Genomic DNA, 22,601 nt, shown 5'->3' on the forward strand with positions numbered 1-22,601 from the left:
ACCTTGTAAATTTAAATACAGGGCATGAAGATTTGCCACTCTTCTTCCTGTGCTTCAGTTCGGTGTCCCTCACATAGACACACACACACATAAACCTCGATGCCCCTCTCTCTCTCACACACACACACACACACACACACACACACACACACCCCCTCACTCTCACACACACCCTCACTCTCACACCCCCTCACTCACTCACACACGCCCTCACCCACTCACACACACACACACCCTCACTCTCACACACACCTCCTCACTCTCTCTCTCACACACACCCACCCCCTCACACCCTCTCTCACACACACCCCCTCACACCCCCTCACACCCCCTCACACCCCCTCACACCCTCTCTCACACACACCCCCTCACACCCCCTCACACCCCCTCACACCCCCTCACACCCCCTCACACCCCCTCACACCCCCTCACACCCCCTCACACCCTCTCACACCCCCTCACACCCCCTCACACCCCCTCACACCCTCTCACACCCCCTCACACCCCCTCACACCCCCTCACACCCCCTCACACACACACAACCTGCCACCCCCCTCACACAGACACAAACCGCGGGCAGACGGCGCCCCCTGCCGGTCGCTGCCGGGGACCTGCGCTCGGCCCCGCCCGCTCTCTTGTCCCTCGCCGCTGTCCGTAGTGACGCAGCGGCGGCCCGTGGCGGTGCGGGCCGGGCGGTTCCGGGGCGGTCGCGGCGCGATGGTGAGCGCGGCCCCGGCAGTCCCGGCCGGGACGGCACCGAGCGCGGCCTCGGGGGGTGGGGGGAGAACGCGGCTCTGTCTGCGGTGCCGAACCGGGACGCCGCGTCCCTTCGGGCTCCGACGCCAGCGCCCGGCGTTTTGCGGAGTCACCGCCGGCGCCTCCAGGCCGCGGCCCGGTGATGGGGGAACGCGCGCGGGGGGACCGGGGCGGGCGGGACGCTTCTTTTTATTTTTGGACAACAAGCTGGAATATGTTAGCGCTTTGTTTAGACAGGAGAAATCCAGTTGCGGGATTTCTGTATGTGGAATTTCCCACAGGTTTCTCGATTCATAGAAGTGTACATATATTTAAGTTTTTGTCGTTTGTTTTCTTGCCTTTTGTCTAGGGTCAAAGTCAGAGTGGTGGGCATGGTCCTGGTGGTAGCAAGAAGGATGACAAGGTAACTGAAACCCAAATAAATACTTACAGAATGAACTACAAGTGTGCTGCTACAGAGCCTGGCTGCAATGTCCTTTTTAAATTTACTTTTTAAAAATTACTGGTTTATTTGCAACTGCATAAAATTATGCTCTTGGTGGAGCATATGATTAATATGATATGATGATATGATGAATGTCTTTTCTGGGTGTACATTGGAGAAAACGGGAGTTGCTCATAAATAAAAAAGGGAGCTTAGGAAAAACTGAAGAGTAACTTGTATTTAAAAAAATAAAACTAAATTTGTCAGGGTTAGGAAAGGCTAGTTTCCTTCAAGATGACACTTAATGAACTGTTGTTGGCTTGAAGGTGACACAGCACAGTGATCTGCAGTAGGAGTGTACTTGACGTTGTGGGACATATCAGGGGTCTCCCTGATTTCCTTTGGAGCTGAAAGTACAATGTACATGGCAAGCAGTGTGTAGGCTAGGAAACTGAACATGTCTGGTTTATTGACTGAAGTGCAGCAGAAAGGTGGAGATGAAATATTTTTCTCATTGTCTCATCTATTAGTTTTGTTTGTGATTTACTTCAGGTTTGAGCCTTCCATGTCCCATATTCACTGAAAACTGGCAGAAGTTTAAATTAGAAAGAAGGATGTAAAATAAGCAGGAGAAGAAATTTTAAAATGTTCTTAAAAACTAAGAGTCATATTTGTTTTGTGCTTCTTGCTACAGATCATAAGGAGAACATTTTGTTAATAAATTCTTCACCCTGAGCTCTTTTTTAGTCTGTGCACTGAACACCTGTGTGTATTGTTTTATTGTTATTATCCTGATTTTTTTTCTCTTTTTATGGAATTCTTTTTATGAATAAGGATAAGAAAAAGAAATATGAACCTCCAGTTCCAACCAGAGTGGGGAAAAAGAAAAAGAAGACCAAGGGACCAGATGCTGCCAGCAAACTCCCCCTGGGTAAGTGCTCTGACCCCCTGCAGAGCTGTGGACTGTCTGCTCTTTGAGAAGTACAGAGCTCTGCTCTCCTCGAGATCTGCCTCTGTGGAGCTCACTAACACAATGCCAAATGTATTTTATTGCTAATTAACATTAAAAAGCCCCCCATAGAATAAGATTATTTTTTTTGCAAGATGCAGCCCATAAACTCCCAGGTAAGAGAGAGAGAAATTGAACTGAGGAAAAATGCAAGGGAAACATTCAATCTGCAGTTAGAATGGGACAAGTAAGGTACAAGTTACAGTCAGGAAAATAAAGCAGGATTTCTAGTAATGAATTAGTGGTTAGTTGGTACCATGTCAAACTTGTTCTAAAATACTGTGATTCTGCTTTGGTTACAGTGACTCCTCACACACAGTGCAGACTCAAGCTGTTGAAATTGGAGAGAATTAAAGATTACCTCTTAATGGAGGAAGAGTTCATCAGAAATCAAGAGCAGATGAAACCTTTGGAAGAAAAACAAGAGGTGAGGTTTGAGTGAACTGTTACTTCTAATGTTGCAGTAAATGCTCTTAATTAATGTGAACTACTTTGTACCAAAGCTATGGAAAAACGGTGTGCACATTGATACAAGCATATCACAATTCCTCATTAATTGGCTAAATTGTTTTAGACCAAGCAGGGTTCACTGCAGATGAAGCCATGGGAGTTTTTTGTTTCTTAATGTTCTGTCAAAGTGCAGCTTGCAGATATCCACCACCAGAGAAAGAAGATTCTAGTTACTCACATCCACATAAATGGTGTCTGTAGGGTAGGACTCAATTAATAGTGGATTTTGTTACTGACCTCTGTCTTTTTGGGGCAGCAGACCAATAGGAAAAGACTGGTTCTGATGTGTTCTGTCTGAATTGTTGAGCCACTGTTGTCTAAGAATATTTTTGCCTGAGTTGTTCAGTTGTTTCCTGGATTCTTCTTGACAACAGGAAGAAAGGTCCAAGGTGGATGATCTGAGAGGAACACCGATGTCTGTGGGTACCTTGGAGGAGATCATTGATGACAACCACGCCATTGTGTCCACATCAGTGGGATCAGAGCACTATGTCAGTATTCTGTCTTTTGTGGACAAGGACCTGCTAGAGCCAGGCTGCTCTGTTTTGCTAAATCATAAGGTGAGTTGTTTTTATAAAATCAAGTTTTTTATAAGTTCTTGTACTGTTTTTAACTGGCCTTTTTTTTCTGAAGACCACAGGAGAGAGAATGCTGTTTATTTCTCACACTTAAATAAGTGGGCCTAGAGATTAGACTTCAGCTTGTATTAAAAATGCTGCTTGCTTTCTTTGACAACTCTTAATTCTTGAATTAGGTTCATGCTGTGATAGGAGTCCTGATGGATGACACAGACCCTTTAGTGACTGTGATGAAAGTAGAGAAAGCTCCTCAAGAAACATATGCTGACATTGGTGGCCTTGACAACCAAATTCAAGAAATCAAGGTATGCAGTTTTACTCATTTACAGTTAAGTCAGCAGTGTTGCTGTTGTGCTAGGAGCTGAGAAGGGATACAGCAGGACTGGCTGCTGTTCCTGTAGTGGTGTCTTTTATCTTTCTGTAGTGCATTTCTTCATTAGATTTCACTAGGCAGACTCGTGGACCTCATTTTAACCAGGTCACCAGAGGCTGTGTGTACGGGAACCTTTCACAGTTGCTCAGTAACCTATAGAGCCCAGAGGTCATAAAATCTCTCTAATAGCTTATTATTTTGCAACTTGTAAAGTTTCAGTTGTTGCAAGATGAAAGTTAAGTTGAACAAACTAGAGGTTATTTTGAGTGTGTGATGCCGTCCAATCTATGGATTTAGTCTCTCAGGGCAATTGCTTGTTTTGTTTTGGCATTTGTTTGTTGTTTGGTTGGGGTGTGTTGGGTTGGTTGGCTTTTTCCCTACCAGCAGAACTCTGCCTGAACCTGCTAAAATTCAACCTTTTTATTCTGGGTAGGTGTCTAAAACCACAAATGCTCTTAAAATCTATGGTAACTCTTTCTAGAAGGTACCCTTTTGTAAAGGGTTCCCTGGCCCCAAGGTCATCCATGGGTGTCTGGGGTTCAGGGAATCCGGGATTCTAAATTTGGGATGATGCATTGAGGATGGAGCAGGGGAATGTTCACTGCTGCTCTGCCACACATCAGGTCAAAACAATAGGAAGATCTGTACAGGTGGAGTAATTGTCTTCCTTAGAATTGGAGACAACAGAGAGCCATGTTGTTCAATGTCTGTCTTAAAATCAGTTAAGTTCTTTTTGCCTTCACTGGTTTCATTACTACTACATGATCCCTACAGATCTTCGCTGGAGACCACTCAGTCTTACAAAAACATGTTTGTGTTTCTTGTGCTTCAGGAGTCTGTGGAGCTTCCTCTCACACACCCTGAATATTATGAAGAGATGGGTATAAAGCCACCCAAAGGAGTCATTCTGTATGGCCCACCTGGCACAGGTATTTTACAGTTCAGTAACACCTGTGCTAAGATAACACAAGTAAAATAATTTATACTTGGTTAGTATTGAAAGCATTGCCAAGTCTGTCACAAATTTCATAAATCTGTTTTGTTAGGTCACTTTTTTCTTTCATTTTCCCTTCTCTGCAGACTAATTACAGTATTTTTTTCCAACTAAAAATAGGAAAAACTTTACTTGCCAAAGCAGTGGCAAACCAAACATCAGCAACCTTCCTGAGAGTGGTTGGTTCAGAGCTCATCCAGAAGTACCTGGGTGATGGCCCGAAGCTCGTGCGTGAGCTGTTCCGCGTGGCTGAGGAGCATGCCCCGTCCATCGTCTTCATTGATGAGATTGATGCAATCGGTACCAAGAGGTACAGTAGCTGAGCTCCACTGCACACGCAGGGCTTGCCAGGGGCAACAAAAGCTTGACTAGAAACACTTCTTTTGCAGCTATACTGAGACTCAGTTTCTTTGCTCTGCTACCATTTGCATAGGCTGTTTTCATGTAAGCATTTGTAACAAGTAACTCTTCAAATAACTTCCGTGGAAACACAATATATCATAGCCTTTGGTTCTAAATAGACATGACCAGAGATAAGCTCTGTTCTCTTGCTACATGGCAGCAACTCTAGGAGAGAGTGTCAACACCAGAAAGAGACACTGTGTATATGGGATCCTCTAGCTCCCAAGTCCATATACAGTAGTTGGCTTTAATGAGGTAATGGTAAAGAATACTTAATATATCCATTTTTTGTTTGCCTTTCGAGTAGGTGGCTAAATACTTCTGTTCTAACAGTATTTTACAGAAGGTTACACAGAGTATGTCACAGACAAACATTGCTTGTGCCATACTAAACTGTTGTTCAGCCCATATCCAATCTGTATTTCTTTGAAAATTCTGTAGGTTTGTTGGAACTGTCCAATGCAAATAGTCTTTAAAGTAGTGGGTGTTTTTTAAATAAATAAAAAGGTGCTCATATGTGTTTACTACATGGCCACCAGCCCAAAGTGCCTCTAGCCCGAAGTGCCAGCTTCTGCCTTGTGTATGGATGTATGTGCTTTTAAGAATTAGGTTTTTTCCTTTATTATGTTGTTTTGTTAGGTGGGAAGAAAATATTTCCAAATGTATAACAAACATGGAAAAAACCCAATTACCTTCTCATGATGGCTGTTACATTCTCCAACTACAAGAATAGTTCAGTGTCTCTTTACTTACCTAGATGTCACAACATGATTCTGAAAACCTATGTTTTGTTTATATGGATAAACATTTTATTTTTTATTTAAATCTCTTATGGATGTTTACAAACAAAATACCCCTCTCCCCCTTTTGTTCATGCCTTTGTGGCAGTTACTTGGTGCCTTTTCTGACTAAAAAAAAAAAGCTTTTTTTTCTTAAAGGTATGACTCAAATTCAGGGGGTGAGAGAGAGATCCAGCGCACAATGTTGGAGCTGCTGAACCAGTTGGATGGGTTTGACTCTCGGGGGGATGTTAAAGTTATCATGGCTACAAACAGAATAGAAACACTGGACCCAGCCTTAATTAGACCAGGTAAGGGACTTGCCTGCTGTGTCTGCTTAAGCCACCTTTCTTGTGAAAGGACTTGTTGTAACTTGACAAATACAGGCTGGTAAAAAGACTGCAAGTTCTTATTCACCATCTCATCTATGCTGGTGCATCTGTTGAAATCAGGAACCATTCACAGACTTCTAAATAGAAAAAAAAATCTTTGGAAGAGAAGAAATGTGTTAATTCCTTTACATATACATAAACAGTTTGAATATTTTTCCTTTCTATTAAGATGGCACAGCCATTTTAAGTAATTGTTAAGCAAGCTGTGTGCAGCAGCAGCACACCTGCAGCAGCTGGGGAAGGCAGGGCAGCACCACCTGTGTTTTGGGGGTGAGAACCTGGGCATTACCAGTGACAGCCTGGATCCTGGTGCAAGGAGAGCAGGCTGCTCCTTACTGACCTGGCGCACTCCTACCACTTGGGGCATGAGTGAGGGACACATGCTGGGCTTGAGCAAGCACAGGCAGTATTTTTAAATGGCCACTGAAAATGTACCAAAGCATAGTATGTCTGTGCTGTCTGTTAAATTTGAAGGTAGAAAACAACACAAAGATCAAAGAAATAAGCTGAAATACCTCCATTGTATGTATTTGGTCTGCTTTTGTCATCATTTAGCTTTTGATCCTTTAGCTCAAACCCCCTCAGTTCTGTTAAGTACAGAGGAGATGATACTATGCCAGAATTGGAGTCTGACCTTGCTTTCTAATCAGTCAGACATGATTGTGGCAGGAAGAATCTTTCAGGTCATTGAGTCCAACCATTAAACTAACGTGGCCAAGTCCACCACTAAACCACATCCCCAAGTGCCACTTCTACACCTCTTTTGAGTACTTGCAGGGATGGTGACTTCACCACTTCCCTGGGCAACCTGTTCCAATACTTGACAACTCTTTCCATGAAGAATTTTTTCCTAATATCCACTCTAAACCTCCCCATGTGAACTTTAGGCCATTTTTCTCTTGACTTGTTACCTGGGTGAAGAGACCAACCCTCACCTGGCCACAGCCTCCTTTCAAGCAGTTGTAGAGGATGATATGGTCATTCATCCCTGCACCTCCTTTTCTCCAGACCAAACACCCCCAGATGTTCTTCAGATGTTCCTCATAGGGCTTGTGCTCCAGACCCTTCACCAGCTTCATTGCCCTTCTCTGGACATGATTCAGCTGAAGAGTTACTGTCAGTCAAACTCTTCAGGTGTTCTTCCTGCTGTTTCCAAAAGCTGCATGCAGAAAGCCTAAGACTGAACTTTTCTTTTGCACAGGACGTATTGATAGGAAAATAGAGTTCCCTCTACCTGATGAAAAGACAAAGAAACGAATCTTTCAGATTCACACAAGCAGGATGACGTTGGCAGATGATGTGACTTTGGATGAGCTGATTATGGCAAAAGATGATCTCAGTGGTGCGGATATTAAGGTCAGTGCACATTACCGTTGTTTATTCTTGAAAGCAAAAATCAAATCTCATTTTTTTTTTACATCCAGAACTATTGTCATTTGACCTGTTTGACAATTTTCTGCACTTACATCACCAAGGGACAGTGGGGTGGTTTAAAATAGCTTTTATGGGTGCCAGGTACTCTGCTTTACAAATGGGAAATTATCAAAATCCTAATTGTGATGCAGCCTGTTTCGGTAAGAATATGTACCTGTGTTACCTGAATGCGAGATTTTAAGGTAGCAAAGTAGAAACTAAAAGGAGACTGTGGAATCTTGTTCAAGGTATCTTAAACGTTCCTAAAGAGAGTACAGGATCAGTAGCATTTTTAGCATTTTATGTTGCAAGGCAGATAAAAATGCAACTGTGTATTGGGAAGCTTCAGCCATACCCTATCTGCTTTTTTAAAAGCAGATAGAGCTCTTGCTACAGTTACCACACTCATGAGGTTAAACCAACCTGAAACATTTGTCACCTCCCTGCAGAAGGATCACAAAACTGGGTATGTCTGTCCTTGCAGGAGGGAAATTACTGTTGTTACAAAGCTGGAAAGTGTAACTCTTGACTACTTCTGTGTTTTTGGACACACTCATCTGGCTTTATCCAGCCTCCTTCAGTGCTACAGAACAGTATAAACTTAAGAATGTAGATTTTGTTAACACTTCTCACTTGTAATGTTACTGGAGCAGTAGGAAGATGCAGCTGCCTTTGAGGGTGTGATTTGAAGGGATTGTACAGAAAGTGTAACTGTTCTTGCTTCCTGTGTTGCAGGCAATTTGTACAGAAGCTGGATTGATGGCTTTGAGGGAACGGAGAATGAAAGTAACAAATGAAGATTTCAAAAAGTCTAAAGAGAACGTTCTCTATAAAAAGCAAGAGGGAACCCCTGAGGGACTGTATCTTTAAGTCACCTGTCTCTTTGGGAACTATACAGAACTTTCTGTGTTGATGAGAGTCTTGTGTAAAACCAGACAGCTAGTTCTCATTCATGAGCAGGTTAAAGCTGGTGGGTTGTGGGTTTTCAGCCAGTGTAACTCTTCCCAATAAAACATTTATTTGAACTGTTTTGGTGGCAAAGCCCTGCTATTTATGTCTGTTGCACTCACTGACTTTGAAGAAAAAGGGCTGGTGAGCCAAGTGCTTGTCTCAGTGACCCACAGCACGTGGGCAGGGAGCAGTGCAGGTGTACCAACTCTTAGTCCTTTTTAGACATGGCAGGCTCTTACAACTCTTCTAGCATGTCCATTGTTCTTGATTACCTTCTTATATATTTTTTAAGTGGCTAACTAGGACAAGTGTCACTTTTGAGTAACCTCAGTGTCATCAGTCATTTATACATGAAAATTAATGACAAGTATGCAACTCCAAGTAACACTGAGATATGCTTTAAAGGTACCCATCTCTAGCACTTGCAGTTTAGAGCAAGATGGATGCTCATAAGTAATCTTACCTTAAACATCTAAACGTGTTTGGATAGGGTGCTTGTAAGATTAGTTTATAAATCTGTTTTTCCCAAAAGGGTTTCAGTTCATTAGATGAACATCCAAGACAGAGAATGTCTCTGAGAAGAACACAGCAGGAACAGGTTCAAGGGCCCCATGCTGCCCATGGCAGGATGTGCATGCTTGTAAGGCACCAGGCCCAGTGCTAGAGGTGCAGCGTCTGGCATGCAGCAGATGTGCAAGAGAAATTCTAACTACGTGTCCCATGCCTGGTGCTCTACAGCAGAACCTTGAATTCTTCCCCTCGACACAATTCTGTTGCCTACAGCTCCATGCCCATGGGGGCTACATGTCTGTTGGCTCAGCTGTAGCCATGCATATACTACTTAGGAAGTATCCTGTGTAGGACATTTCTGTGAAGGGCTTGTTGAGTTCTAAGTAATTCATTCCCAAATGTTGTACATGTGATCTTTAAGGTTTATATAAAGTTCCACATGCAAGCCAGTTACGCAATGTGCAGTCTTTGTTCTGGGAACTTTCTGTGGGAGCAAATATGGGCCAGTAACAGACGGTGGAGAGTTACACCCAGAGCAATGCCTTTGCTCACTGCCAGTGCTCCAACAACAATGGCAGCAGCAGGGCCAAGAGATTTTATTTTTCTATGTAAAAATTATGTGGCTCATTGTTAAAAATGAACCCTACAGATGAATGGAGTCCTTTATTTAATCTGGATGACAGAAATCCTGAAATAGAATTGTTTTTCATCTGGAGCTAGAAAAACAGCTTTTATTACCCATTCTTAAAAACCTTAAGAGATCTGTCTCCTTGGAAAGGTCACAAAAAGCTAGGGACTTTATAGCACTTTCTAATCATGGCAGTTGATCTCACTGTTGCTTGAGGGGCTGAAGAGCTTTATGACAAGTGTGGCAAGCAAGGCACTTTTTATTTGGGACATGGCTGTTACTGCTGGCTCAAAGCAACAGCCACAAAGAGATGGGTTCAGCTCCCTGAAGAACAGCTGCATTGCATTAAATGAACCCAAGGACTCCATTCTAGTACCCTATCTGCCATCACAGGAACTGAAAAACACACATTTGAAAATTCAGTTCTTAGCTTTTACAGCAGAATTTAACTACTGCCACTTTCTGAATTTGACAATCAAGACAAAAGTAATAAATACCAGGAGAAAGTGAACAGCAAGTACATTCCCCACAAGAACAGGAAAGCTACTGGGGTCTGAATTAAAAGGCAGGAATTGCTCCGGGAAGCCTCTGATCATCAAGAGGAAGGAAGCAGCCCAAGCAGTGCTTTGGGAGAAACTGCAAAGGAAAGGACTTGGGACAGGATGCATGGAAGAACAGAAAAGTGATGGATACAGAAGTCATTGCTGCCATCACTGAAGTTTTCAAATGTGACTGCAGAGAGAGCTTGTGAATCTCATCTAGGCTCCCTGTCCCACAAAAGGTTGGACCAGATGATCTTTCAAAGTCCCTCTCAACCTGGGTTCCTCTGTGACTCTAAGCAGGAGCACAATCAAGCTTCTCCCCTTCCCATGGCCCTTTCAGGGCTTTTAGAGGAAATGGCATTCTGCTGTGATGGGAAAGTATCAACAAACAGGCATAATTTGTCATGTTACTGTTCAGGGTACAGAGTAACTTCAACCTCTAATTCAGGAGCTTTGTCATTTTTGTAGAAAGTAAAGATTTAAAAAATAAACTATATTTTCCACAAAGATGAATTGATTACTGCAAAACCAGCATCACTTGCAACTACATTAATTTTATAAGGCTCTTCAGAAGTGCTGTAATCCCATTTGAAATTATACATATTCTCTGCAGCATTTAAAATAATTTTAGAAAGGAATAAATGAAATGCAGCCTGGACTAAGGTGTATTCTGTCTTGTATGATGGTGGCAAAGTCGAGCCAGAAGTTGTACATCTTGGTCCAGACATAGTTTCATGTGTAATAGGATCTCACCAGCTGGATGATCCCAATTGCTTTAGTGGTGCTGCTAGTGACAATAAGTTTTCTCATGAAAAATGTCTGAAACAGTTTTGGGTATTCAGGGGCTGCAGGTATACTTGCTTCAAATAAAAATCCAGTTTCCGAGTCCTTGGGTCTCAAGAGTAGGGATGCTAAACAATCCTTTCCATGTTTCAGCATGTTCTGTGTTACAAAATATATAACCTTACTGTATCTTTAAATTAATACCATATTTCATATTACTTCTTTAGGACCTTGCTAAAAGTCTCCTGGAATATAAACTACTTTTTAAATAATTATAGAAGACTATGCCTTCTTGATGAAAACCAAATACAGATCAAACATCTACTTTTCTTACAACAATTGCCTGGATTTGATTCAAAACAAGTAATCAGTTACAGAAATTTGTTTAAAAGTGAGCTGCTTAGAGATGCATTTCGGACTCAAAGTTCTATTAATAAATAAAAAACAAGTTACTTTTGAATTTTCAAATATTCAGGTATATTTTTCAGGAAAAAATATATTAAAATGGTAATCTGTCAAAGCATACCAAAATAGGTGCCTGCTCAAACAAAAATTTAGCTTTTACTCACAGTATATGTACAGATGTAATGGCTCTGACTTGGCAGTTACATATACACAGGCATACCATGCTGAAGGAAATTACTGAAGTCTGCCAACTGGAGGACAGTGGAGCATCCATTTGGCAGATGTTTATTCCCTGTGCTGCTCACCAAGCCATAGTTGGCATGTACTGAACCTCTTCTGAGCCCCAGGGAATGTAATTTCAAACAATAGAATAAGAAATGCAGGCAACTTCCAACAGGAGGCTATTTAAAGAGGGTATGCCTCTGTGGGAGCCAGGAATACTTCAGAAAAATGGATCCATTATTGTGGGCAAAATGCAGTTCTTGATTCCAGAACACTTGCAGGTAGTAGAACTCCATTTTGATAGGAATTTATATAAAGATTTAACACCAACAAAAAAGTATCAAGTACATAGTACCCAAGTCCCAACAGAGTTCTGTATGAAAAGAGATGGATCTTATTGTCAGCTTTGAAAGCAGCTTCTGTACTTCCTCCACTCCATTATAGTCTTCTTTTAAATCTCTAGTAGTAGATCCAGCTCTTCCATAGGTACCCGCACTCTCAGTTCTTTTTCGGTCATTAGATCAAGCGTTTCTTGCAGATCATCAGGGAAATACTCTACTGCATCCATATAGAGTACCTGGAAAGACAGTAAGAACATTTTCTGTGCTACCTTTCTAGCAAGAAACACAGTATAAAGAAGTAAATAGACAGCAACAACTCTGTAGCAAGTACCTAAGAGATATCATGTATTTTTTAAAGTAATGCAAACAGAATTAGCACTCCTACAGTGACAGCCAAGTAGATGTTTAATCAAGTCTTTTCCAAGTCTTACTGAGTAACTTTATTCAAAAAGATAAAATGGAGGTCAAGAGGCACTGGAGCATTTGCAGCATATACAGACACTACCTGAGGAGTTGCAGGTTCTTCTCAATAATTTTTATATATTATTACATAAAAAAAGTCTTATTTGGTTATGTATTTCTGATACTGCCGTGCTCATGATAAAAATCTGAAAGACTCAATCATTTCTAGATCACACAGGATTTTTTACTGCAGTGCCTCAACACAACACCCTTCTGTCCTAAAACAGCAACAGCACTATTGACCATGTTTTCATTTATGATTCATCTCTTATTTGCAGAAAATATAACATTACTTCTCAGAAACCTCTCCTTTCATTTGCATATAACTCCTTACAACAGCTACTAAAGATTAACTTTTCTTTTTCAAATACAGAATTTCAAAAATTAAAGTGTGATGACAAGTTTACCTGTTTTCTGTGCTTACCTTTGCCCAAGGACAGTTTTGAAGGGCTTTATAAAACAATCCTTTACTTTTTTCTTTTTTTCCTAGTGAAGTCTGTGTGATAAAAAAAATATGCATACTTCAGTGCAGTAATAGCTGAAATACTGAGACAATTACATCTGAGACAAAGAAATGATTTCTGAAAAGCTCAATGTCCTGCTGAGAAATCCTTTCTATTATACATTGTGGTAGCTATGTGATTTGTCAGGTTACACTCTTCAGATGTCTTAAAGGAGTTTCAGGGCTTTACTTGTAAGACAAGTAAGAGAACAAGGACTCTCGGCTATTCAAAAGAACCTGGACAGACCAAGAGCAGGATATGGTGCTTTGGCCACTCCTCTTGATTTTGTATCAGCTGCAAACTTGCTGATGGTACGGGCTGTCATCATCCAGATCATTATCAAAGATGTTAAAGGACACTGGTCCCAGTATCAATCCCTGGGGTGCAGCCCCAGTGCTGCAGCAGGAGTTCACGCTGCTGACTACAAGCCTTTGAGCCTGGCAGTTCAGCCAGATTCCAGCCCACATCCCTGTCCACTTACTTAACCCATGTTCCATTAGCAAAGAGAAAACAGAGATCTACAGAACTTAGGGTAATATTGAACAGCCACAACTTCTTCTGTGACTCTATCTGTAAATTTTAATGTTTCTAATTCATTTTGCTTATCTAAGCAATGTTATTCCAAGCTATTACTGTTAACAGTATTTTCCTCCATCTTATCAGCATCTAGTCAATACTCCTTGTTCTTGTGAAAAAGGTATCTTCCAAAAATTAAGCACTTGGGATAAAATACATAATGGGTGATCTTTAGCATTTGTGCATACTGGGGTGTCACTATTAGTTTGTAAACAATAACAGTAATTCAGCTGTACATTCCTTCATACAAAGTTGTATAAAATATTTACAAGCATGTATTTGTGTAGAAATGGTCACAATTAACAATTCCACACAAGAGATATTCTCAAACACAAAACGATCTCTCCTTCCCTGCCTCCTCTCTATTTCACAGCCTTCTGACTGCTGATCCCCCTCTGACAACTCATTATGCCAGAGGACATGAACAGAAGTTTCTCAATTACTTGAGTGTTTTCATCTTCCATACTGTACTTTGGAGAAGCAAGAAAGCCAAGATGGCAACGCTGACTACATGAAGTTGATTTTATTTATGTACTTCCATGGGGAACTATGGAAGAAACAAACATTACTGTTTTTTAGCATTAAACTGCAGTGCCAGTTAACGTAACTTTTATATGCAGCTTTTAAGATTCAAAAGACTGTCAAAGTTATAGAAGCTACAGCAATGTTTTGCCTACCATGCATTTATTTTGCATATGACCTGCACCTCAAGTGTTGAGGGAACTGGCAGATGTCACTGAGAGGTCACTCTTGACAATCTTTGATTGATCACAGCAACTGGGAGAAGGACCCAAAGACTGAAGGAAGTAAAACACCACTCCTGCTTTCAAGAAGGGAAAGAAGATGTACCCAGTGAACTACAGGCTGATCAGCCTCACCTCGTACCTTGGGAAGGTGACAGAACAGCTAACCCTGAAAACCATTTCCAGGCATGTGAATGAAAAGAAAACCAGCAGCAGACAGTATGAATTCACTAAAAGTCACGACTGACCAACTCAGTAAACTGCCATGATGAAATGACTGGCCTGGTGGATAAGAGGAGACCAGTGGACATTGTCTATCTGGACTTCAGTAAGGCCTTTGATACTGTCTCCTTTAAGAGCCTCCTAAATAAGCAGTTGACAAAAGAATTGGATGCACAGACAGTGAGAAAACTGTTTCAAAGTCTGGGCCCAGAGGGTGGTGATCTGTGGAACAAGTCTAGTTACAGGTCAGTGACAAGCAGTACCCCTGGGGACACTACTGGGACCAATCTCATTTAACACCTTTGTTAATGATCTGGCTAATGGTGCAGAGCACACCCTCAGCAAGCCTGCAGAGCACACAAAAGTGAGAGGAGGCTGATACACACAGGGTCATGTTGCCATGCAAAGAGATCACAACGGGATGAAGAAATCAGCTGACAGGAACCTTCAAGTTCAACAGGAAGTGCAAATTCCTGCACCAATATATGCTGGGGTCTACTCCACTGGAAAGCAGCTTGACATATATTGGTATCTTATGACATACTTTTTATCTATGTAAGATGACAAGACACAATGTCTGCATCTATATTAAGACTACACTGTCAGAAGCTATTACTCCTAATCCATGTGAATTACCTTTTCCTTAATGTTCCTAACAAAAAGGAGCAGTACAAATCAAATATATCATCTTGCAAATCAAAGAGGCATAGCAGCATTTAGTATTCATTTTTCTAAGTAGTATTCCTGCTGTGTTTAAAAGAATTCCAAATGTAGTAAAACAAAACAGAACAGATACTCTTCTTCTTACCATAAATTTCAAATACATTCTCCATAGCAATGGACAATGGGTACCATTTTCACTCTGAACTGCATGTTCAAATAGAGCTACAATCCGATTTGTTAATCCAGTTTCAGGAATAGTGCAGTGTATTTCACCAACATCTGCCCTGAAACACAGAGGAGAGAAGAAACAGTCCTTTAAAAACCCAAGCCAAGGGACCACATCCAGGTAAGGAGAGGTAAAGAATGATGCACTGTCTCTGTTCACAGCACTGTATATAGACATGTTTCTGTAATTCATGCTATAAACTCAATGTTATAAACTAGATTTTTAGCACTTGCTAATGTAATCAACACATTTCTAAATAGGAAAATTAGGGAAAAAATATAAATTAAGTATTTTTGTGAAAATTCATGTAGCATGTTCAAAAATCATTTCTCTTTGAACATGATAATCCACTATCATATGATCTTAAAACATCTTAGCCTACCTCCAAGGTTATTTATCATTCTAAGCTTGGCAGAGCAGCTCAAAAGAAATTCAAGTGTGGATCAGCACATCTTTTGGTGCTCAGGGAAGTTTTTTCTAATTTACCCCTCACTTTTGTAAGGCCATACATTTGTCTTTGATTAAAGTCAAAATTACAACTCTGGATTTCAACCACAATTACAACATAATTTCCAACCAGAGATTCAAATCCCTTAAGTTCCAGGCAGAACACAAAAGCAGGTATGTAGGTTTCACCAAAGCACTGATCTCCTTCAACAGCTGATAAAGACTGGCTTACTTTTGATGCTTGAGCTTGAAGAAACAGACTGGAACACTGATGACACTTGTCTGTGCATGTTCTCTTAGCCTGCCAGCTTGTTCCAGTCACCTTTAACACTTGGCTCCTAACCTATCTCTTTTTTTTTCATGTGTCTTTGAAGTAATTTTCCCTCACATCTTAACTTTTGCCATGAGGGAAAATTATGTAACTACTCCACATGGAGTGAAACTTTTGAAGCCATGTACCTAACAGTGATTTAAAAAATGTTCCTGTTTTACCCTTTGTATTCATTTTTTCATCTGAATTCCACTTAAGTAGAAATAGAAACTAGAATATGAAATAGTCAGACACTGCACAGTAATTTTCTTATTTTGTCACAACATCACAAAGCATTAGTTTTATGCATGACTGACAGGCCACTTATCTCTATCTCCCTGATGCAGTAGTTCAGCTCTGCTCTTGCAACACTAACTTGTCCCCTATAAATATAATCCATAGGAAAGGCTTTGCTAGCAGTGAACAATCTGGAAAGGAACTCAGTGTCACAGAGGAAGTAATTCTGAAATTTTCAGTTCCAATAATGAAAACCAATCATAGTGTTAATCTGAAATTAACAGTAAATCAAATGACAATCCTCCTTTACATATGGTGGCCGTAGAATTCTTATAACAATTTAGGATGACGCAGACTAACAGCTCAGGAACATCACTATCATGTCTGAATGCCTGTTGCGAGCCTGCAGCAATCAAAGAAGTGATGCACCATTATTTCAAAGTATACTAGTAATTATGTAATTTCACCAGGTGTGAATATTGTAAGCTTACAGCTCTGTAAAACTTCCAGGTAACTGTTTCCTAGAAATCCTTGTTGTGTGCAGACACAAACAACCAAAAACTATCGATGTCACTGGAGATCTGTAGGCAGCGGTGGATAGGTAGCTCCAAACAATGAGAAGACAACAGTTAAGAGACTAAGCTCCAAGAATGAACATGTACCTTGTTCCCTCATATCTCCTACCCTTTCCTCCTTTCTCAGGAGCAAAAAATCTGAGCCCAGACCACTGTGAATTCATGGAATTTCCAGCCTCTTGTACCTAGTAACAGCCCCATACAAAAACTAAACTCTCAAGGACTCACTATGGAAACAGATCTGCCACAACTGTATTCTGTGATTCATGAGTAAAGTAGGGCAGCCAGCTCAGGCAGAAACTGCAGCATAGCTCTGTATTATGCGCTTTACTGCTGTAGTACTAAAATGCAGCAGTTTTTAAGCTCAAAGTGTCTATCTTGGCCATCTAAGCAGGCTTAGCTATTTAAAAATTCCCTAAAGAAATGTGTATCATCCTGATGCTAGTAGCAAACAAATTCAAGCACAAACTGGGCTCAGTAGAAAGGACATAAGGCTATCACCCAGGGCTTTTATTCTGTTCAAGACTCTGCCACTGACTTCCTGATCAGCCTTGAACAAAAGACCTTCAGCTACAGCTTCTTCATCTGCAGAATGAGAACTGTGATAGCATTTTCTCTCCTCTGTTGAATGATTAGACAGACTCAAAAAAGCATAACTGTAAGGAGCGGCAAGGTGTTACCTCTGAACCTTTTCTGTGAGTTTTTTTCTCATCTGCTCTGCTTGGATTGCAAACAACCATGGCTCTAAAGAGTTAGTAGACCTTGTGACACTATCAAAAAATCTTCGTGCTTTGCTCGCGCTGTGAGACTTCCTTTGGATGTGGATGTATGACCTCCAAAGAGACTGGTTGCTAGGATACCGTTTCAGAGCCTCCGTTAGTGCCTCTCGCAGGGGATTCAAAGGATAAACACTAATTTTCATGTGGAATCTCAGTAAATTTGTATGCAGCAGTGTGACAGCTTCAAGAGCAGTGGGAAAATCTAGGATACCAAAATTCTCTCCAGCATTTTCACATTTCTGTGAACCAGAAGCTTCAAGTTTTTCTGAAGCCTGTGTATATATTAATACTGCAGCATCAATCCCAACAGTCAAATACTGGAACAGTGCGTAACAACCAACCAGGCTAACCAGCTGATCAGTATCCTTGACCTGATCCTGCTCAGAAACTGGTGTTTTACTTAAATAATCTTGAAGTGCATGCTCATATGTTTTACGAGCTTTCAAGACATTCACAGGTAATACTTGTCCACTATAGGGCACATATGGTCCATTCTCAGTCAATTTGGTCAATATATGAACAGCACGTGACATAACAGCTCCTTCTGTACTTTCTAGCAGTTCCACTTCCAGCTGAGCGTAGAGCAGGCTGAGGCTGCAGAGCTGGGCACTCTTCAATCCTCCTGTCCCTGCTGTGCCAAGAGCTGTGTCAAACACCTTCCTGGAATCATCTGTGTTACCAATCAGCCATTCTAGGTAGGCATAGAGTTTCCAGAGAGAAAGGTTGTTTCGGTTGTCAGGTGCTTTAAGGAAATTTTTGGCCAACTTCTTACTCTTCCTCCCTTGTGCTTTTAGCTTCTTTTTCTTTTTTGCTTGGAGACATTGAATTACCTGCAGGAGAAAATAAACACAGCATATTTTGAGAGGGATGGAAGCAGAAAGGAGAAAAAACACCCTTACAGCATTTTTTTATAATGTAATTGTAAAATTATATATTATCATATAATAACATTTACGCGAAACTTAAAAGAATAGCTTGCTACAGGTATGCCACTGTTAAACATGTACTGAAGAAAAGGGGTGTTTGGTTTTCTTTTTTTTCTCTTGTGCAATCTTAACTGGCATTTCCTTATTTGAATACTTAGTCCTTCAAGACAACTTTCATCAAGATCTTTTTTTAATACAATATAACCATTAATACAGAAGAAAGCCACATATCACAACATTGATTATATGCAGACTCCTCATTACCTTAGATATTTCATATTGTAGCCAACAAATAGCCAGGTTAGATTTTTCCTTTCCTGTAAATATCTGGGACAGAACATGGAAGACATTCTGTATGAACTCCTCTCCTTCTTTATAGTGGCCTATCTGATGTCTGCCTCTCGACATTGTATCCATATGACCAATACTGTTGAATCCAGAAAGTGGAAAATCAACTGAAGTCAGCGGTTTATCATCATAAAGCACACTGTCAAAGATGTTATTTTCATCCATGGCAATATAGAGACTAGAAGGAAAGAGTTTACTTGTACATGGAACTCCCAGAAATTGCAAAAAAGAGTACAATAGTTGATGTTGAAGCTTTGGATTAGAAAGACGGATTAAAGATGGTCCAAGATCATCAAATAACACCTAAAAAAATCCAAATTAAAACAAATTCCATTAATTTATACAATCAAACAAAAGCAGCAAATCTGTAATTTATGTAATTAAAGAACCTTTTCAAATCAATAGGATTTAGAATTCCCATTAACTGGTATCAAAATGTCATTAAAATTAAAAATGGATAAGTTAAACAAGCAATCTGTTTTTCTAGTCAGACTATAAATTTGCTCTCAAGAGATTTCTTTGCCTATGAACAATAAAGACCTCCATAGAAAATTTACAAAATTATGGTCTGGAAGACTTTATTCATAGGCCTTTTAACACATTCTAATTTGAAAATCAATGTCTGACTTGACCTATTTCCCAAGGAATAAAAAATACCCAACTATCTGACTTGAAGGCAATGAAACCTTTGTTTATTTAATGCACATGTCTTCTTAAACACATATTTCTGTGAGATTTCTTCACACAGATGACAGGAATCACTGAACAGCAAAGACAGACTATTTGCTTGCAGACTTTCCAAAGCTTACCATGAGCTTACCATGGTTTTCAAAAGTCTCAGCACAAAACCTCAGGCAAATTTTGAATTTCAAAGAAAAAATCTTTTTTCCAAACAAAGAAAAGTATTGCTCTTCTAAAATATCCACAAATATGGCAATGAATTAAAATTAAAGGATAACTAGGTTTATCATCTCCCCTTGTTCTATTAATATCACAGTGACCTGTCTTTCTGGATCTTCACAATCTTCTTCAGTTTCCTTCTCAGTTTTGTCTGGCCTCCAAGGTAACCAGTGCCTTGCCTCACGGGAATATTCAATATCCAACCAAATATGCCACTTGGGAAGTGTTTTATCTTTTATTTCTTGATCCTCATCTATGTCTTCATCATCCTCGTCATCTAAAATCAAATCAGTATATACACACACAAAAATTATTTAAAAAATTTATCCCACCAAATTCAAAGGCCAGGCATGACACACTTTAACTACTTTAACAATGGAAATAAAGATAGTGTTAATAAAAAAATACACAAGACATAGCTGAGACTTTCCACATCACAGTTCTGGGGTTTGACACCAACTCTGTAAGAATAGGAAGGTAGGAAGCTTCCAAACTTTTAGAAGTTGTGAATCAGTGTCAGCAGTCAAACTTTTTCACAGGGGAGAAAAGAAAACAATGACAGGCTGTGGACCACTTTTATCAACAGCAATTTGCAAGCAACAGCCAACAGTCAGTCATCCTTTTGTGCAATTTAGATTCTTCACTTCATACCTGGGCATAAAATTTCAAGTATGCTCTATGAATACCAGCATGCATAAAACATTTTGAGAAAACCACCATACATAAAAAACAGTACTTTAATATTAAACACTGCAAAACAAGTTTGGCCATTTTGCTTTTTAGTAAGTGGTAATTTCAACATTTTAATATGCAGTTGAAACAACCCACATAGTTAGACACAAAAAACAGACGTGCTTAACCACATCCCACTTTTATGATAATCTTTCTGGACTATTGGATGAAATTACCATATTTTTCCTCTGACAGCAATATATTAATTCTGTGCAGAAACTGATGAGCACCTATAGGCAAAGGGAAAACTTGTAGAGATGTTTCTTTTTTATTGCTGAGATGAAAAATAGCCCTCAAAATTTAATGGTTGCCTGCATTATAAAAATCAAGTAATTTCTACACCACCTCCAAATTCTTGATCCTGACATCTTCCATTAACTAGGTGAAACACTCCCAACTGCCAGTTCTTCTTAAATTTCAGGTAAAACAAACAGGTGGTTACAAGATTTTTACTCTATATTTTTGTGACCAATAGTATCTCCTTAAGTCAGCAACTTCATGAAAAAAGACAGCATTTCCACAATCTAATCAAAGTTTCAATAGTTTTTAATGAACACACTCAATTGAAAATTGCACCTGAACTTTAGGGGTTCAGCACTGGGGAAAGCACTGGTATATAAACTGGAGCTGCCCGAGACTGGCAGTGGTCCTCTTCTCTATACTGAGTCTCCTCAATTTGTGAACAAATGTCTAGAGCCAGCAAAAATGAAACTGCTGACTTCAGTTAAGGGCCAAGGAAGTTCCATCATAATCCAGGGACAAGGAAGGCACATAATTATCTTTCAGTTCCTTTGTTTACTAAAAGCAGACCCAAACGTGCTTCATCAAAGTTGCTACAGCAGGAGCAGCAAAAGCAAAGACCACTCATCTTTGGTCAGACACATTCCCGCCTCCTGCTTCCCTGCAAGCTGTATCAGCTTGAAAAATAGTCCTTGACATGAAAGGAAGTGCTGTAGACCACAAGATATGGTGAGGATAAGCAGCAGGGAGTGTTTTCTGCATCCCTGCTCATCCAGAATGACTCCAGCCAAGTGAAGACATAATTCCTTCATTTTCTGCATCGCAAAGAGAAAGGAAATATTTTCCTCCGATTCTAGCTATACCTTTACTTGAGAAACTGAAATCTGATTCTAGAAACAGAATCATAAGTCTAGGTATCCTTGAGGCAACTGTCATTAATAACATAATCCCACCTCACCTTACTAATATGGTGAAAGGGTCTTAAGGGAAGTAGCTTCCTTTTACTTTTGATGGGTGTGAATCTCCACCAAGTACTCACACCTCTAGCTTTTTCAACATGAAGTGGAGGATATGCCATTCTCTCCTCTAATTTTTATTGTAGGAAGGACAACAATGTTTCATAAACAATATAGTACATAAAACCTTGAACACATGCTATTCCCTGAGAAGTATGATATCTATATATATTATCTTGATATAAGTTTTTTTATCTTTGATATCAGATGTTTTTTTAAAATTTGTATGCAACAACATGACAAGAATCAGATTATATAATTCTAATCAAAATGTTTAGAACACATAGACCTACAACTACACATATTGAGACACACATACCAGGCTTAAGAACAACCCAGCCACCCTTTTCCTGTTGGTGCATCCATGCTTTCCAGCCTCTTGCTCCTTTTTCTCCAATTCGTGGTTCTCCACTATCCCAAAAGGGTTCAAAGAATTCCACCTATTGTTTTTGACAGGACCAAAACAAAACATATAGAAAAATAATTGTTGCTGTTGTACAGACATTATCTCTGTCTACTTAGGTTTCACAGACCCTACAAGCATGTATCTGGATATAATTTGTGTATCTGAAGACTTCATTAGATACAGCTTAAGATTCAGCAGGAACAACTGAGTACTTCAGTTACGGCTGTGGCACACAAGGACTGTCATCAGCTCCTCTCATGAAAATAAAGATTGTTATA

General features: G+C 40.2%; 2 protein-coding genes across 3 annotated transcripts in view; one reads left to right on the forward strand and one right to left on the reverse strand.

Annotated features, from left to right (window-relative positions):
- The first annotated feature begins 249 nt into the window (after window positions 1-249).
- PSMC1 (proteasome 26S subunit, ATPase 1) lies at window positions 250-8,660 on the forward strand. Its single transcript, XM_086895141.1, has 11 exons — window positions 250-720; window positions 1,106-1,159; window positions 2,015-2,111; window positions 2,492-2,616; window positions 3,074-3,259; window positions 3,454-3,582; window positions 4,483-4,579; window positions 4,765-4,954; window positions 5,985-6,136; window positions 7,419-7,573; window positions 8,366-8,660. The coding sequence occupies exons 1-11, from the start codon at window positions 718-720 to the stop codon at window positions 8,498-8,500; spliced, it is 1,323 nt and encodes a 440-aa protein (XP_086751267.1). The 5' UTR covers window positions 250-717; the 3' UTR covers window positions 8,501-8,660.
- Window positions 8,661-11,497: 2,837 nt separating this feature from the next.
- The window catches only part of NRDE2 (NRDE-2, necessary for RNA interference, domain containing), a 28,317-nt gene continuing 17,213 nt past the window's right edge, over window positions 11,498-22,601 (reverse strand). For both annotated transcript variants that reach the window (XM_023927715.2, XM_023927716.2), the window contains 7 exons: window positions 22,237-22,357; window positions 20,031-20,206; window positions 18,946-19,332; window positions 17,657-18,585; window positions 15,327-15,465; window positions 12,899-12,970; window positions 11,498-12,248 (listed from right to left, as the gene is read on the reverse strand). In XM_023927715.2, the coding sequence (XP_023783483.2) occupies window positions 12,123-12,248; window positions 12,899-12,970; window positions 15,327-15,465; window positions 17,657-18,585; window positions 18,946-19,332; window positions 20,031-20,206; window positions 22,237-22,357 (1,950 nt within the window). In that variant the 3' untranslated portion in view covers window positions 11,498-12,122. The remainder of the gene's footprint in view (window positions 12,249-12,898; window positions 12,971-15,326; window positions 15,466-17,656; window positions 18,586-18,945; window positions 19,333-20,030; window positions 20,207-22,236; window positions 22,358-22,601) is intronic.

Source organism: Cyanistes caeruleus, chromosome 6 (genome assembly GCF_971803275.1).
Source record: "Cyanistes caeruleus chromosome 6, bCyaCae1.hap1.1, whole genome shotgun sequence".
Classification (NCBI taxonomy): Eukaryota; Metazoa; Chordata; class Aves; order Passeriformes; family Paridae; genus Cyanistes; species Cyanistes caeruleus.